Genomic DNA, 18,683 nt, shown 5'->3' on the forward strand with positions numbered 1-18,683 from the left:
AATAACTTATATTAATAATAGATTTTAATATATTTTAGTATTTATATTAAATACATTTTTGGCTAATAGATAAAAAAAAAATGACTGTGTAAAGGTTTTGTGAATGAACTTGGCATTTTGCAGGGTAGAAGCCATGCCTATACTTATATCTTTACATAAAAATCTTTCATATATACTCCGTACTATAGTATTGGCATCGTATGTTATTAGGGTTTGCTAAATAAGTCGCACATTTTTTATAATACGTTACAAACTTTGCAAAGATTACTTTATTGTGTAAACTCATTTACTAATATTTACAATTAAAACAGATGTGTCTACATATATATATATATATATAAACAGTCTCGAAAAATGTGTTACATTGCCGAAAAAAATTGAAAAGGTTGCAAGAGAAATCAAACTGTTGTTCGCCGTTCGCTTACAACCATTTATTGAAAGATCTATACACATATGTAGCTTAACAAAGAAAAATCAATATAAGAATTTTTACACTTTCACCAAATTTGACCTCACTTGATCACGGTTACGATACGATTTTTAATCTGTGCTCTTACCTTTCCAGCGGAGAATGGTAATACTGATTTGCAAATACTTTGTTCTTTGTACATTATAGAAAGTAAAGGGTCCTACGGCAAATATAAAAATAGCCAGAGAAATTAAGTACATCTGAAATAACACAATAATAAAATGAGACACTATCAGTAAATACCTATTTTCTTTAAAAACAGCCGTTGGCCGTTTCAAAAATTGTGTTTTATTATGTATATATGCAAAAATCCATATATTAATATTTTAAAGAATTTAACGATTATACTTAAACAGAAATAAACACATTGTCGTCACCCAATCACTATCATTTTATAATCATTCATACAATAATAATAGTAATAAACAATATAGCTTTACATTAGCTTGAGAGATGTTGTAGTCGGGCCAGCACATATCAGATATGCTGTTGTTATCTTTTATTCGTTGGCTGAAATTCAGATAAAAAAAAATATATATATACATAAGCGATACATGGCACAGTTAAGCAGATCAAGACGTACCCCTTAGTTCGTTCTCTCAATCGCGATTTTCACCACGATAAATGATTTTAACTTAATTCAGCCATAAAGTAATATACATAGTGTTTGACATCGTATTTTTATTCCTTTAATATGATACAAACTAATTTCTTAATACGAACACAGGAAACCTTTAAAGGAATGAAGTATTTTGTAAAGTACCATGCGAGATCTCGAAGTGACTTAGCAACCGCCGTACTATAAATGGCCAAATCACCGTAGAGATAAAGTGTAATACAAATGTAAAACAGGCGCAGACCCCATGTATTGTAGAACATACTTGCCATTCTTCCTGTAAAAAAAAATCACGATAACAATTATGACAATAAACGTTATTGTTTGCCGCGTTAGACTGATCGCTCTACGAAGGTTCCAGTGTATTCCAATCAGATGAGGTGACTAACGAAAGCTCATGCCCTTTAGGTAATAAACTTTTTCCTTAGCATTAAAAATTTCTGCGTTTGTAGTTTCGCGATAATGATAATAATGTTCTATTTCGCTTTATCAGATATTAATTGCATTTGCATACGTACCCATTTCAAAGATTTCTGTTATTTCAAAATAGCGCTCCAGTACATTCTGCGGAATAGATTGCATCGAACCTACGTAATAAAACAGATATATGCAACGTATTAAATATATGGGAAGGATATGTTCAGACATACGCCATTTAAAAATTAGTAACAATTAGAAACTCATATTGACAATCACAATTCATAGAAAGTATGGCAGAGTCATGCCTACAACGTTACATTCGATCGACGCAGTTATGTGATATGTACTTTAGACAAAATTTAGAATCATTGCCTTGTGCTACCTTTTCAATACCGTTGAGTTAGAACTAGTATAAATATTAATGAGGTGAATCATAAAGGATTTAGTTTTTACCCTTGTCAATAAATATACGTACGTTATGTCTGTTCTACATATTACGAAACAACATTTTAAAGCACTACATCGCGAAAGTTCATCTTTTGCTTTAGTCTTACTAAAGCTTTCCATTCGCGATCCAACCCCTGCTGGAGCAACAACAGATACTTGTGGCTTGCTAGGAAGATGTAATGAGTGACGATCAGACACACACCCACATATACCCGCTCAGTAAATTATCTTCCATCAATAGACAGGAACTAAGTTTAAATTTTGGATTGACGTCTGTGTGAATATTAGGACGAATTAAAAAGTAAGTTGGTTTAGATTGTTTGTACGTAACATCCCAGGCGATGTTTGAGTGCTTTTATCCTTGTTCCAGGTCTAGAAAAGAGAAAAAGATTTAATTAACAACATCTCAAAGTCAGATCATCGACATTTTAAGCAATGACAGCTATCACTTTTGTCGGAAATCATCGTATCAAAATGTGACACATTGATGATAGTGCATGCATATACTGCAGTGAGATTTCGTCTTGATGATACCTCCAAGACGCATTTCAGATCATAAATGTACATAACGAAGTGATCTAGCAGTATTTCAACAATTTATGTAGACATACTATTCTCACGTATTATGTAATAAACCATACGCTATGAAGCTTGCCTAGTTTATTCATTTAGAACTAAACTTTATAAACCTAGTTTATGTATCTAAAATTAACTAAGCATAATAAAAAGCGAAACTACAACTTGATTATTATCATTCATTGTCGTCACGTGGAATTTATTTGTTCAACAATATATTAATAAGCCATTGTCGGGACTCCTAGCTCATCAAAACGATGAAAAGCTTTAGCTATTTCTTTTTTTTTTTAGAATTATCAGTTGGTAAATACATGCTGATACGTGTAGAGTCGCTTTTGCAGGGACGATGAAGGGTTCAGTATAAATAATGTAACTATTCTCTATAGCTGCGTAGCAGACTACCTGATTATAAGGTATGTGGCAATCTTACCGTTAACAGGAAGGGGTGCCCTCTCGTCGTGATCGGTATATGCCAGTGCCTCGTCGTTCCGCATTTGATTCTGGCATGAAAGAAAATTAAGTAACTATTCTACATAGTGAAATGTGGAGACAAGACTTGCAGAACGGTATAAGAGATATCGTAGATCAGCAGTTTCGTATACAATACTTTTATGTGAGTGAGAATTTATTCACATACATTCGCAAGTCAAAGCTGGACTTTATAAATAAAGACTGTAACGAAAATAGTGTGTCATCTAAACAATGTAAGTTTTAAGCTAAAAAGGAACGTTTCCAGGGACGCTTCTATTGTTCAAAGAGCATTATAACCCTTAAAATATTTGTACAGAGCGTATCAAAATTGTTTTGATCAAACACTTCCAATAAGCTATAGCGGTTGAATCATTCATAGGCTACTCGGACTTGTAAAGACCACTTACTACTGAGTCATTCTGGACTTCCACAGGAGAAGTCATATTGTCCTGCTGCTGATTGGACGTCTGAAAAAAAACAAATTAGAAATAAAACATGTACCATCTAAAGTTGTAGATCACGGAAGGCTTCAATACGCTAACTTATAATAGAAAACTGTGGGAACATGCTGTAATAAGTGTACCATATATATATATATATATATATATATATATGCTGTAATATATATACCATAATCAGCAAAATACACTACGCGAATTCGTGGCAGTATTGCATATAGGTTTACTCAATGAGAAATGTTTAGTCTGAACATTGACTCAACTAACGCTTTCATAAGATTTCAGAGTCTTAAAGCGAACGATGGCATTAGCGACAGCCATAGCTTCTATCATAAATGTGGCAGTCAAATAACTTATACAGGCAAGAACAGTAAGGCTAATGACGGCAAGAAGCCATCCAGTTTCTGAGAAAGCACGCGGCATCGTCAGCGCTCCTGTCCCCACAATCAGATTGAATATATACGCCATACACACCTATGGAAACAAAACATTTAATCAGTCATCATTGATCAGCTAAACTGTGGTCATAAAGATGCTAATTTGACTTGCATACGTGAACTTTAGCAGGAAAAACATGTTTAAAGTAAAAAAAATGATGCTTGGTATTATATAATGTACTTAATACGCCACGTATAATATTCTTTCTTATCAAATAAGAGCCATGCTATTTTTATAATCATCGCATATTAATACATGCTGTTTACTTGAGCATGAGCTGAGTTTATTGTGAATAAAAGTCCTTCTTTCAAAATGTAAAGAGTGATGTATTGACTCCGTTTTTCAACTTGCAATACACTAAAAATGTTTGGAACACATATATTACTGGCTAATATTGATCTTGAAAAAAAGATTCAAGTCCGTACTTACCAATCGGCCATATGTATCAGTGGAGGTACGTCCTTCAGATTCCATCTTGCTTTCTGGAAACGCACCTATAGTCTCGGATAACTTTGAGAAAATGTTTTCATTGGTCTTATGCTCTTAGAATCGCTGGCATTAAACAGCAATTCTACCAGACCCACTGATGACTTCTCCGAGAGCATTCAATGGCTAACTGTGAATAGAGAATTTAGTGATTTTGATAAGATGATTGGGCGTTCTGTAACTAGCCGGTAGAACTCCCAAGAAGACGAAACGGACCTTCTACACTCTGGGGGGACAGACAGAAGAACAAGGCTATTATAATCAATTTGATCGCTATAAAGCACTCACACATGTTTTACGTAAAACCTTGTAGCTCAAATCTATAATAATTAATACCTTTCCAATAATTTCAACTTTGATTCTAGGTTTCAACATAGCCAAAAAACCGAGATTTTATTTGAGCGGTAAAAATTACACAGGTACGTGGGTAACTTACATAGTTTACGATATATTTCTACATACAAACGACAAGCTAAAGCTAGTTGATCCATTCTCCACATTTTCACACTAAATATCGATATTTGATATTTCCTTGTTACAGCAGTAAGTACGATGTCACCCAGAAGAAAAGTACTTCATATCCACGATGCATCTAAATATGTCTAAGCATAGATTACAGAATTGGAACATCGCGTCAACAAAGATAGACGGTGAGGACGAGCGCGCCTTCCAAATGCATGCGTATCGTCTCTTCCCAAGAATACATTATACCAGACCGCGTTGCAAATTTTTAATTCTACTAAAAGTTTATCGATCAAATTTTACTCTAGTTCTGTACGGACATAATCGAACTAAGGCTAAATAGGCAGCTTAGTTCCATAGATTAGTTTAGAAAGCCTCAACCTAGAAGAGCTGAAAAGTGCCACAGATCTGCAGGCAAGCATCGTGTCAACCCAGTCGACGGGCGGTGTTTATCAGCAGTATGACTTTCGATTTATACTCTTAAAGTAGCGTTTTTCACTTATTGCTCAAATATTTTTCACACATTAAAAACATCTCTCATGATTACGGTAAACAACTCTGTGTAATGAGCAATGCAGGTTTCAAAATTCTGCGACTTTCATGAAATACGTTCTCGGCTCTCCGAGCAGCCGACAAGGGTCTCTCTTACAATAGCAAATATTAAAGCTTTCCAGTCTTAATGACAGGATTTTTCCGACACGTTCATTTATACTATACTTCAATACATATCACTAGACTCTTATAATTGCTACAGGAACCGCTGCTGTCAACTGTTTACTTGAAATGATCATTGTTTTGGCAAGTTCTATTCTACGCAGTTACATGATTACGTGTTCAATATTGTGATCCATAACAATGCCGAAGTATTCGACGTTTACCTAGCGCATTACCTTTCCATTCTGTTTATCAAAAAAACTCGTACCCTGAACACAAGTATTCATACATTAGGTTCCTCTTAATCATTTTTTGTTGCTTGTGCGCAATAAAGTTATTCTTCATCGACTATAACGCTTATTATGAGATTAAGATATCTGTCATGTTGATTTCAATTTGGTAGTTATCTCTATTTTCCGCACATATGTTATTCAATAAACTAGAAATCAATATATATATCATCGTTTCTTGTACAAACATCTTATTCTCGAATTCGGGTTAAAAATCTGGTCTTGACAGTATCTTTTACGGCTTTTTTCAAAAAGTCACCCACGTCATACCAGGGCTCGACACAGTGGCTATGTTACATTTTCTAATTATGTTCGGAAGTACAATCTGTAACATAAATAACACTGTCAAATTTGAAAAAAATACGAGTAAAAACTGAAAACTATTGAAAATTTCTAACGTAGACTTCCAGCAGAACGGTGTTGTTAGCGGCCCACGCAGCAGAACGAGCCCATGAACACTTGAGCTTAGCGAGGTACTCATTGAAAATCAGGATAATCTGAATAACCCTTAAATATACCTCTTGATTCTAAAAATATGCTGAAAGAAGTTATATTTAGCCATACAAATATTACTGAGAGTGAATCTTTAAAAACTTTACACTCAATCCAAAAAAAATTTTAAAAAAGTCGATAAACAACACCAAGCATTATAGCAAATACGGCTCCTATTTTTAAAACGTAAATATTATGAGCAACAACATAACAACTGTCATGTAAAATAATATCAATTGAATAATTAGCTAAGATTACTTTAGTAGTCCTTCCTAAATTTTGGGCATAATCTTATTTTACTACTGAAGCGTGAATAGCAGTCAATTATGAACAAATTCAATCCTCGTAGGAATTGCAATCATTGTTGTTATCGATGTAGAACGAGTTCGAGTATCAATATTCATTTCTACAGTGAATACATGATGAGCTCGTGCAATAAATCTTAACATACCAATAGTTGAAATAGAATAAATTATCCTCAAATTACCACCTTGAGCACTAGTTTATATGGCAGCCAAGTTACGTAAGGAATCTTTGACTGCTCTATGTCCTCACAATGTTCGTGTTTTTTTTCATGCGTTGATCTACTAATCCTTATTGTTATCTACAATAGAATACTCTAAATAAAGCAAAGAAAGCACAATGCTCTAAATAACATTTCCCGTACCGCCCATAAAACAGATAACAATAAACCATTTGATCCAAAGCAAGGAATTTACGTACATATCCTAATCAATAGCAATTTCTGTCCATACGGAAAAATATAGTGCATTTCAGTTCCCACCCAGATGTTTTCAATGTGCCATACCATGCTAAACGGGTCAAGATAAAGTGATCGTATAAACTCGACTCGGGATGCTACAGTTGACAAACCTACATGGTTGCTATATTCGGTTTTGCCATTTAATCCGAACACCTCGGGCAAAAAGATTTCCATATAGATGATCTAGACCACTGGAACAATACATGGCCCCTATATTTTATTCACGATAGGGATAACTTTTATATTAAAAGAAGACTTGTACGTGAAGGCTTATATATCACAAAAAAAAAAAAAAAAAAAACTGTTCAAAAAACTGAAGTCAACTTCTTTAATATAATCAGACTAAATAATTCTCGGTTTTTGGTAGGTCCATTTTAACAAAGGCCAAAGGAATAATCTTGTATTGCGCGTTTCATGTACTCAATTGCTTTAGAGCTACTAGACTGACCTAATTTCTCGTTGTCTACTTGTGTAAATTCATGATGAAGGTTCAATCCCATACATTCCACTATGACAAGTTTGACTTGTACGGTAATAAGGATAATTTGAGACTATAAAATTTGACTTTTCTTCTAATTTAAGGTAAGCATTAATATTAGATTGTTGTTTATCAATTTTTGCTGTGTATGTTGTGAATAGCCCAATTAACAATTTGTCACATAGTTATAGATATGGACGAACATGAGCAATTAGATCATGTTTATCAGCATTTACGTTTCCTTGACGCGTTCAATGCGCAAATTAATAATGGACTACGCACCTCTTATTACCGTTGACGACTCGATAGAAGCAAATATCAATAGCAATCATTAATTTCAGTGTTAATTTTTACATTCATCGATACATGAACTGTTTCGTTTCTATAATTCCAGTGATATGGTCATCATATAGCGAACAGGTTTGCTTTACGAAGGTCAGCCAACTGTTTACTTAAAACGTTATCATCATATTACGATGTCTATACACGGCTTGTTCCTTAATCCATATTCAATCCACAAAAAAGAACTGAAGTGCAGACACATCACGTCTGTGTAGCAGTTAAAACGTACACTGGATAACATATGTGGCCTGGAATCCCCGAAGAACAGGATCAGCACCCGACTGGCGGAAAACGAAGAGTAAACAAAGATCATCAGCAGGGTTCTTCTTTCCTCGGTCGCGACGCTAGCAGACGAAGGGGAGGCGCTGGCTATTCACGGCCCCAATAAATTGTTCCAGACAGACGAATAAATCAGAGCACAACACAACAATAAACAAAAACTACGACAGCCCTAGTAAACTTTTAAGAAGCGACTAGATCTGGCACAAATATAACAGTGTTGTGCCTATTTCGCTGTTGAAGTTTGTAGGAAGCTATAGGTTGATGTAAACAAGTTCTACTTCTTCGACGAGGAGCCATGGTGAGGTTGTGAAGTTTGACGGTGTTCGCTTGTTTGCATCGCAGACAGTGTTGTTCGAATATTTTGGAACGGGAAAAAGGCGCCGCTTCGGTACGTTATACGAGATTACGGTCAACAATAGCAATATGAATTGAATATAAAGTAGCGATTATAGGACGGGGCAGGTCTTTTTTGTAGGTTCTTGTAGATCAGTGATAGATAGCTTCCAGAGACACGCTTCCGGTAGTTTTTGTTAAGTTCGAGGTAATGGATATTTGTCTCGCAATTTTTTGTAGTATCAAGGAAATTCGTTATGCGGTTTGACCTTGTCACACAGGTCGGTTCTGCAGTTAAAGTATACCATCTCAATTCGTTCGAAGTACATTAGCTTTTATTAAGAGGAACCATGAATATTGGAATCAGTAATTGCCTTATAAACTAGTAGCAACAGGTGAGCGTGCGCTAAACGTAGATTTGAAAACCGCTTGCTTAATAGATCACAATTGGTCCTGTATTGATATGTAGATTATACGAAATTCCTTGTTAGACAACCGCAATTCCAACTTTCTGTCGACATGGGTTTTGAATAGAGTTGAATTTGTCATTTCAGGTAACCCCAGTTGTTATTAAATGTAAGGCGACGCGTAGCTGCACACTAGAGAAGGCCAATTCCAATTGAATAATAACATGCCATTCTTGCTGCCTAAAAATTATTATCAACAATATAAGATGTCAAGGTTAACGAAGTTAGGTTATAGGCTCTTGCGTAAAAGGCAGGGTGCATGGCTTTCATACGAAGACACATTGGCCTGTTTACACCCACTGCATCAGAAAACGGTTTACGATAAAGCTTTTATTTTAACTTAATAGGCACTGCGTAATTTAAAAAGTCCCATCTGGGTTTTCGATTGCAATAATGTTCTTTATTGATTACTGCCGAGGTTATTGTCGTTATCGTAGAATGTGGTTGTGTATTTGCGCTGATTTGGTGGGTTATGCCTAAAAAGTAGCTTTTGGTAGATACCCCAGGAAGAAAATGGCTCTGTATGGAGCATTCACCTGCCCATTATCAATGCTATCATTTTTCATCTTTCAGAAACTTTTAAGAAAACGAATTGTGACTTCAAGCTGACAGAAACAATACGTTATATCAACTAGTGCTCGCTAGCCAGAAAAAGTACGAAAGTGTTGGCTCTTCTAACTGGTTTCGGCATATTTACGTCAGCTTACAGCATACAAATGAAATACCGGATTATGCAAACCATAAAATGGCCCACCAGGATTAAGACTTTTGGGAAAGATCGCACTATAAATTGGACAAAAAATTTACTGAATCATCTTTCCCTTTCCAGTTGGTCGCCTTTTAAATCCAAAATGAACGGGTTAAAGAATTACGACGATTTCAATCATATCGGGACCGGCGCTTTTGGCACAGTCTTCAAAGCGCGGGACAAGAAAAATGAAGGAAGATTCGTTGCTCTTAAGAAGGTTTGTGTTACTGTTTATTGATGCGCCATCGCTGTAATCTTGGCTACGTAAGTTAACTGAGTCTTTGAATTGATTTTTAAAACAAAAACTCTGCGTATATTTAAGCGATCTTAATAATACTATTATGTGCTCTTAAGGTAAGTTATTCTCTGACAACATGACTAGGAATTGATTGTAGGAATTATATACTGAGGCTCGCATTATATACATAAATGTCTTTAACTCGTTTCTAAGTTGTATCTTGATTTTGTTTATTTTTGGCCCTTTTAGGTGCGGATGGCGATAACTGATGATGGAGTTCCTCTGTCAGTATTGCGTGAAATCGCACTTTTGAAGCAGCTTGAGGCATTCAGTCACAAGAACATCGTACAACTCTACGACATCTGTCACGGAAGGCGTGGAAACAATGACCTCGTAAGGAGCCAGTGTACAGTCATGAAATGTGTATTCCCTATATAGATTTTACGTGTCTTTGAATAAAGTACGGTCGCTTACTAAGACGATAATTTAAAACTTACAACGCATCTCTCAATAAAGGGAAGGATACTCTTTACGAAAACAGAAATAGATTAGTATATTGGCTTCAAAGTGAATATTCAGGAAGGCATGACCTAACAGCCAGTCGTTATTTATATAGCTGCAAAAGATATAAGAACCGCTGTAGATTTGTACATTATAACACTCAATAAGTTGTGTCTTACTGTATTTATCAAAGAGTACGTAATAGACTGTGTTTCGCTTTATCGCAGGTAATCTTTCTCGTACTGGAGCATGTTGATCAAGACTTAGCCACTTTCCTTGAGAAGTGTCCCCCGCCCGGACTTGAATCCAGTTTGATAAAATCACTTTCGCACCAAATGCTGACCGGTATCGAGTTTCTGCATGCAAACAGAATCGTACATCGTGACCTTAAACCACAAAACATACTTGTTACCGATCGGTACGTCGTCAAATTGGCCGACTTTGGCCTGGCTCGCATCTACGAATATCAGATGGCTCTCACACCTGTCGTTGTCACCCTTTGGTACGTAACTCAACACTATGACACGAAGTGATTACGATTGTTCGACATTGTTTTTGCTTATAATCTCATATTTACCTAACATCGACGATGAGATGATCAGTAAGGCCTTCATTTTTGTTTTATTTTTGTTATCGGAATAGGATACTGTAGACGCTTTTAATTTTGACCAGCCTCCTCGATAATGCACAGCGCGAGCATTACTAGTTATTTGCAAAATACTTCGTTTAAATAATATGTCAAACTCTTCTACACTTATCAGCAGATTTCTAACAGGTGTCTGGTACAACTTGACTTCCAGGTACCGACCTCCTGAGGTACTTCTGCAATCAGTTTACGCCAGTCCAGTGGATTTGTGGTCTTGTGGATGCATTATTGCAGAGCTATTCACACGCAAACCGCTCTTCCCAGGAAGTTCAGAGGGCAGTCAACTGGGCAAAATTCTTGAGGTACTCTTTTTTTAAATAGCTAATATGTTCCACAAAAATAAAGTAGGAGTTTGGCGCAGGATTTGTGGGGAGTGTTAAGGCTATAATCTTTAATGGTTTCCGGTTGAAAGCACGAATGTGTGCAAATCTAAACTAGTGCTTTATACAATATTCCTTGGTATAACAGACATAAAGGTATAGTTGAAAAGTTCATTGGAGCATGCCCACTAAAATTAATCTTTGTTCGTACACGTTGCAGATTATCGGAACGCCATCTAGAGAAAGCTGGCCACAAGACGTTTGCATGGCCTGGGAGCATTTCAGTAACTTTGGAAAAGGTACAAAATATAATGGCAACTTGTGTGCTCCGGTATAAATATGTACTGGATGTTTGTCTTCGCCCAAAGAGTAGTTGGATTTTCTTCCATTCCGTTAATTCCATAGCATACGGCAAATGTTATGAATTATAAAATAAAAATGGTATTTCATATTTTGTCTGCATGAATAATTAAAGTGTTATTAAAGTTCATTGAGGTTATTCCACTTTCGTCTTTCTCGTACTCTTGCAACGTGACGTTCAGTATTTGCTACATTTTTATTCACAGGGGAGGATCTCGCAAATCTGATTCCTGAGGCGGAACCAGCTGCAATTAATCTCATCCGTGCGCTCGTAGAATTCGATTATAGAAAGCGACTTACCGCGGAGGCGGCCCTCAGACATCCCTTTTTTGATGGGTTCGAGCCGGAGAAAGATTAATTAAATAAGCGCATAGACAGAGCATCGCCGAATTAAGAAATGCATTATAATCATTATTTTAGGTGAAAAATGTACTGCCGAAATCGAGTCAATGAAAAATAGTTTTAACCTAGTAAGCCGATCTCGTGGCTACGCGTGGCTTGTTTAATAAGTGGCACACGGCAACGCATCTCCAAGCGAAATCAACGGGCCGATCTAAGCGCTTTGAGGTACTTCAGAAGAATCAAATTGATATTAGACATTTATTTAGTCCTTCTGAAGAAAAAATAAGGGCATTATCAAACACAAATGCTACGTAACAAGTCACATTAATTGCAGGGACAACAGAGTAATCAATGTTTGTATGAAATGAATTCACATTATCATAGTGACTACTTTTTACTAAGCTGGATCGCATAGGTGCGAGTGGCTCCATCTGCTCTATACAGCTTGCGAAGTTGGCATGAAATATTTTCTACTTAGCATTCGAAGGTAGACTATAAGCTACATTGTACTCCCTTGCTATTCCTATAATATTTTCTTCGAAAGATCTTGCCGAAAAATCCTTTTACGGGCATTTCAACGGTTGCCAATGGCTCGAACATGTTCATAGGTAAACGTAAATTGTGGCTATTTTATGTTGGAAAAAATATGATATTACACATTACAAAAACGCATATGTGTACACAACATTTTCATGTAAATGATAGCTGCTTTTTGGCTATGTGCATAACAACAAACACAGGCATTATGTTCTTATATTATATACAGCACGGATGAGCACTACAGACCCCTATATACTGAGAAAGTACCTTCTGAGAGGGATCATAGGTCGATTAGGCCGCCTTACGACACCATCAACAGATTTCTAAACTAGCATTGCATCGGCGATTTACCAACAAAATCAGATTGTGTCATTCATATACAGAGGTGGCATATATTATTTAAGTAAGATTGAGAGTTGCCCTTAGAAAATACTGCCATGCACTATTAGTATGCTACCCAATTATCATATTTTGAAGTCATTATAGTTGATGAAAAAAATTATTTAGAGATTGCTATAGAGTTCGTTCATCTAAAGGAGAACATTTTTGATAATAAAAAGACCAACATCTGTTATTCCGTATTGTAAGGATTTGTATTTACTAGATAAAACGCTTGTTGTAGGTATCATGACTGATCGACGTGTTCGACCATATAAAGCAAACGTGATGTGTACACATTTTCACATATCACAGAGTAACCTAAAAATATATACGTTAGTGCCAACTACCTGAATTTACTGTAAGTATATTGCTTTATGATGCATTCGTGAAGACGTTGGTGAAGATGGCAAGTTCTATGTCCAATAGAACGGAGCATCTGTGTTCTATTATCGTGATATAAAAACTTTTCTTGGTGAGAATTTGTCAAACAGGTGGGTTGGACGATGAGGCGCCATAGAATACACCGCGTGCTTCCTAGGCCTGAAGTAAATGGATTTATTCTTGCGGAATTATTTTAAAAATGATGTCTAAGTCAGCATACGATAGAAGATAAAAACCATAATTGAATAAAAATGTGAATACCGAACAAAAAGTGTTGAAGTTTGTAAATTAATAGTCCACTATTGTCAACAGTGTACCGACTAGAACGTTAATCATTTTTAATATCTGCGGCAGAAGGAGAGGGTATACATATTATGTAGATTTTTTGCAATTTGAATAATAAATATATAGAAATACAAACTGAATGTGTACTTAATTAAATATTAAGTATGATTTTTGTTGAAAACTCTGTATATGTGTCTGTTCGAAGTATTCTCGAGAATAGCTGCTACGATTTGAATGAAATAAAAGTTAAAAAACTATTTTAGGCTTGATTGCTTATGCATACAACACTATAGAGCAGTATACGCATTCAATATTGGGTTCTAGTACCATTAGAATACATGTCCGTGAGTTACGAACTAAGAAAACTTATATTAATTGATTGTTATCGGTAATAAGTGTGGATGTAATAATAAATTGTAAATCTATGAATTGCCAAATATCAAGCAGAGAGCAGATATAATCTGCCACGATCGCGGCGGTCGCGCGGTAGCTCGACCGCTATCTGGTTAGTAGTTAATTTAAAATTTTAAGCCCACCGGTTCTCCATTGTTCTTATTTAAATATCTCAAATAAAGAGTACGTAACCAGCGGAATCATGCTCTCTAGAGTGACCCTAAGAGAATACACGCAAAAAAAACTGAGAATACGAAAAAATCGGAGATACGTAAGAACAAAGATGTGCAGTAGATGACGAAATTATATTTATTACAGTTCTTCTAAACGTTCTTAAGTTGTTTAAAAAAAATGTTATAGGAAAAGATGGTGATAAAACATAGATAACGTTAGGGAGGTTATTTTGAAAATCAGCAAAGCGATTATAAAGAAATAAATTCGCCTTAGAATATCTGCTATTTTATGATTATTCTAATAAACTCCCAGTTACACCTCAAAGTTCTTGCACACATTCAAACAGCTTACCAAATCTCCTAAGAACTTTTGGTTTCATTGCATCTGGTGGCGTAAGCTAGCAGAAGTATTTCGAGAAATACGATAGATATTTCATTAATTTTACAATGTATGCCCATAGCGCCAATGTAGGCCAAATAATATGTCCGAGTGATAAGCTTAGTAAGTAACTTATTCGCCTGTTAATCTTTTGTGGTCTAGCTTCAAACCCATAGGGCATAGACTAACTATGTTTCGGGCTGGGAGCCAGCAAGCCAGCCGGCTGATGGGGTGTCTAACGGCGATACTCGAAACGTAGAGGATGATCGTGCCGCCAGGGTAAGACATGACAGGGTACCACATAGCGATATCAACAAAATAGTTGTTTCGAATCGAACGTCTGGCAAACCCATAGTTTTAGGCATCTGGCATGAATGAAATGAAAATGTTTCCGAGCCTGAGACTTCACCTACGTTTAATTATAGTAGAGTTTAACTATCTCGGGAGCAACGTACAGAGCAGTGAGTGAAAGAGCGATTAATACTTTCATGGTGGAAAATTCGTACGTTTTAGTGGCTGGGCTATCGTGGCATAGATTCTTGTTATAGCTTATTTAAAGCACAAGTCTTAGGTCTAGATTCGAACCTGGGCTTAGACAGACTTCGTTTCGAGTTGGGAGAGGAAGCTAGAGCCGTCTGATGGACTGCCTAACGCCAGCTCGGGTGTCAAGCGTAACACATTTAGCTTTTCTAGGATGCGCCTTTTGAATCGTGATCAAAATTTTAAACGTCAACGGCCGTTTGGTTTCAATATGACTAATAACAAATACTGGATAAAACCACTCTGTTTCTATTAGCGTTTATATACATGTGCTTTTGAGCGCACAAGTGTTAGGAAGGTTACCGGATAGATTCATATGATAATGTTAGTTTTCTCTTATTTTTTTCACGTGGTCAGTGACTTTATTAGCTCGCTATTAGTTTTGAAAAAGTTGATCATTTCAGGACTGTATTACTTGGGAACGGGATAACATTGATAAGATGAAGCGGGTCATGTATGACTTCCAGTTTTCATAAATACAAATGCTTATTTTTCTCTTGCATAATTTTCGTTTAACTTTCATCTGAATCTGTTGAAAATGAATCATACTTAAAGTAGAGTATACGTTTTTAGAATAAAGTTATTATTCGGCTCAATGGAAAATCTTGCGCTCTTGCGTCATTTTGCTGTTTTGTGGTCAAGGTCGTCCACAGCAGTGGTATGAAATTGAAACGATATGGAGCAAGAAGCAATTGGACCAGATGGAAAGGTCCAGTTGCTATAGCTGTATATTTTAAGGCGATAGAACAAACACCTTCTTTAACGTTCTTTTTGTACTCGGCAGCAAACATAAGAGCATCTGTAGCATAATGGTCCTCGTATGCTTGTAAGAGACAATAATTAGGAAATGGCTTACTCGCTATATATGTAAAATGCTTTGATAAAAATCAATCATATCTTACCACACTATTGGCTGAAACCATTTAGTGTATTGCCAAATATAAGGACGTAAGTATCGTGTGAAGAAACTTGGATACTTAAAAATCTAACCACAAAGGTACTCACTTAGTATTCTCCCGTTTTACATATTTAGAATATGTAACAGTCGGACATTAACGAAAAATACTGTGTAGTATATGTTTGACTGGTCCGTACTGGTTGTATTTGCTACTGTTATTTAATCAAGAGAATAGGCTTTACATCGATTAAAATTTGATGTTACCCTGTTGTGATTTTAGGCAACTTCTCAATATGGATGATTGATGTAAGCTGCCTTTACATAAAGTTATCAACACAAATTAACAGAAAGATCCATTATGGGTCTGAATGTAAATGTAAAATGAATACGGCAAATTAAAAAAAATTAAATATACAGTTTCTTACAAAAGCCAAAGAATTCTTGTTTGTTTGTTTGGAATCAGAGTTTCCAACGAGTCACAATGTTTTTTTCGAATAATGTAATTGATATTTTTATCAACTACTTAAATATTTAATTTCCCTTTAATTATTATGGTTGAAAAACGTTATTGTACCACCGTCTATTTGATTACAGGCCTTCAAGTGCCATTATAGTAGTAATTTTGTTGCTATAATTATAGCATCAAGACGTGAGCCCTGCGTACACTTATATTTGTGTAGGATGATAGAAACAAATGATCAATGGTAAGCACCCAAATAATTGATTCTGTTAGGTTTTTATTTAATAATGAAATTAAATAATGAAAGTCTCAAATAATTAAAGATTTCGATGATATTTTGAAGGAGTGCACACGCAACTAGCAATGCAAATAGTCTCAAGGATTAAATATCAGAGGCCATCTGTCATGTGATATTTGAGTTTGTATTAATATAAGTGCTCGGATTTACCATTGTGATCTATTCAGATCTTAGTTTTCTAGTTGTCACAATTTAGGTTACAAACTACAAATTTGTTACACAAAAAATGTGTTTTTAAAAAAAAATATTCATGCATATAGAAAAAGGTTACAAATTTAGTTAGGTTTAACACAGTACCATTGGAAGCAATCTGCATTTCTGCTTTTCAACAAGAAGAAACCACTGATGTTGTATTTGGAGGTGTTAGGGGGCTGCTTCTGTGGCGTTACGTTTGCATAAGGCTACATAAATATAAGATAGCATTTTCATAAGTTCGGTTACGCAGGTAGGCGCAGGCTTCTGTCATGAAACAAAGGGTGTCTTCGCGCCTTCAAACTTATCAAGCAGACACATTACCATTTCATCATGATGGGAAAGATTTTTCACATCAAAGGAATGTTCGTTCAATAATGGCGAACGTTGCTGCATTACCACAAGTAACACTACAATTCTAGCTTTTTCCTTATATCGCTTAGATATCGTGAAAAGTAAATGCCCCCGCGAGAAAAGTTTTTCTTTTTTGTGTATGCTTGTGAGAGTTATCACGCCTGCTCCTCTTACTCACACTTGCAATTTTTCAATCTATATATATATTTTTTTAGCTCGTTTCATGACAATGAGAGATTAAACGAACTTACTTCTTTTTTGGTAAATCCGAATTCGAAAAATGTCTATGATGACCCAAATGCTTGATTAATGCAAAGACCTGATTTGCCTACGGTCAGCTGCAGCATTTGGTTGTGCTCGTAGAAACAAATCTTCCAAACGATTGGCAAAACATGAAGAAATCCCTAATTTGTTGAATACTCATTGAAATGCCGTTGTCTACCATGATAATCTAGGAAAACTAGGAAAATAATCATCATTATCATCTGAAGCGTTATATTGTTCTTATGTCAAGTTTAGCTTTCTTCAGTGCTCTATACAGGCCTTTACGAAACAAGCTTTCCTCCGAAGTGCAAAACGCGACCACCAGGGAGCCAACGGCTTTTAGCACTGAGGTAAAGAACGCAAGTCAACGGCGAACTTACACACGATTACTTCTAGAATCAACGTACAGCGCGATTCTAAAGGCGTTATCAAAGATAAATTGTCGTGCCCTGCTTATCAATACTTCTGTTACTATTGCGACAACTTGTATGTTTCTTGGATTAAGAATCGCCGCATTCGCTCAACCACCGCCTAGCATCCTATACCTCTAATAGTTTCACGTTAGGCATTTTTACGTTTTTACATTGCTATTTTGCTAGTGACGAGTAGCTATTGCCGTCGCTATCGTTGTGGGTTTCTAGTCGTGCCGTTAGTATCTTTAAATTGTAGTTCGATGTTATGCATGGCTGTATTAATTGTCCTTGTCAACGCTGCCATTTCTGTCATTCCTAGTGCAGCTTCATGGCGCCTTTCGCCTTTCGGCTTTCGTCGTTATAGGACAGCCTGCTAGCTAGATAGCTTTAATCAATATGGATAAAAGCGGTTAGTGCAGCGGCGGCTTGGGCGGCACACGAAACACAGACAGAAGAGACAGATTGTTGTCTTCTAGGAAAAGTAGGAAATTAAATCGGCCCGTTGATTTTCCTTTTCGGTCTCACAGTTACATATGCGAATGGATGGACACTCATCGCGTCTGATGAAACTCTTTGCTGTCTGCCATAACACAGGCTGAGCCTGAAAGGCCAACTGACATTAAGAAAATCGAA

General features: G+C 36.1%; 2 protein-coding genes across 13 annotated transcripts in view; one reads left to right on the plus strand and one right to left on the minus strand.

Moving 5' to 3' along the window:
• LOC111252471 (putative sodium-coupled neutral amino acid transporter 12) overlaps nt 1-8,232 on the minus strand; it is a 12,688-nt gene extending 4,456 nt beyond the window's left edge. Inside the window, exons 1-9 of one of the 9 annotated variants that reach the window (XM_022810435.2) lie at nt 8,092-8,232; nt 4,325-4,511; nt 3,725-3,931; nt 3,407-3,466; nt 2,959-3,028; nt 1,604-1,672; nt 1,233-1,362; nt 910-979; nt 558-669 (exon numbers count right to left, since the gene is read on the minus strand). In XM_022810435.2, the coding sequence (XP_022666170.1) occupies nt 558-669; nt 910-979; nt 1,233-1,362; nt 1,604-1,672; nt 2,959-3,028; nt 3,407-3,466; nt 3,725-3,931; nt 4,325-4,369 (763 nt within the window). In that variant the 5' untranslated portion in view covers nt 4,370-4,511; nt 8,092-8,232. Of the gene's footprint in view, nt 1-557; nt 670-909; nt 980-1,232; nt 1,363-1,603; nt 1,673-2,958; nt 3,029-3,406; nt 3,467-3,724; nt 3,932-4,324; nt 6,595-7,802 lie in introns of those variants that run through there. The other 8 variants (XM_022810432.2, XM_086973875.1, XM_022810434.2 and 5 more) reach the window with 8 other exon arrangements.
• The window catches only part of LOC111252472 (cyclin-dependent kinase 6-like), a 77,690-nt gene extending 64,464 nt beyond the window's left edge, over nt 1-13,226 (plus strand). The window contains exons 1-8 of one of the 4 annotated variants that reach the window (XM_022810440.2): nt 8,395-8,532; nt 9,518-9,598; nt 9,774-9,909; nt 10,180-10,323; nt 10,659-10,933; nt 11,232-11,379; nt 11,618-11,696; nt 11,964-13,226. In XM_022810440.2, coding sequence (XP_022666175.1) covers nt 9,796-9,909; nt 10,180-10,323; nt 10,659-10,933; nt 11,232-11,379; nt 11,618-11,696; nt 11,964-12,115 — 912 coding nt within the window. In that variant the 5' untranslated portion in view covers nt 8,395-8,532; nt 9,518-9,598; nt 9,774-9,795 and the 3' untranslated portion in view covers nt 12,116-13,226. Of the gene's footprint in view, nt 1-8,390; nt 8,533-8,595; nt 8,873-9,517; nt 9,599-9,773; nt 9,910-10,179; nt 10,324-10,658; nt 10,934-11,231; nt 11,380-11,617; nt 11,697-11,963 lie in introns of those variants that run through there. The other 3 variants (XM_022810439.2, XM_086973879.1, XM_086973878.1) reach the window with 3 other exon arrangements.
• The last annotated feature ends 5,457 nt before the right edge of the window (nt 13,227-18,683 follow it).

The sequence above is a fragment of the Varroa destructor genome, unplaced genomic scaffold, assembly GCF_002443255.2.
Source record: "Varroa destructor unplaced genomic scaffold, Vdes_3.0 BEIS01000006.1, whole genome shotgun sequence".
In the NCBI taxonomy this organism is placed as follows: Eukaryota; Metazoa; Arthropoda; class Arachnida; order Mesostigmata; family Varroidae; genus Varroa; species Varroa destructor.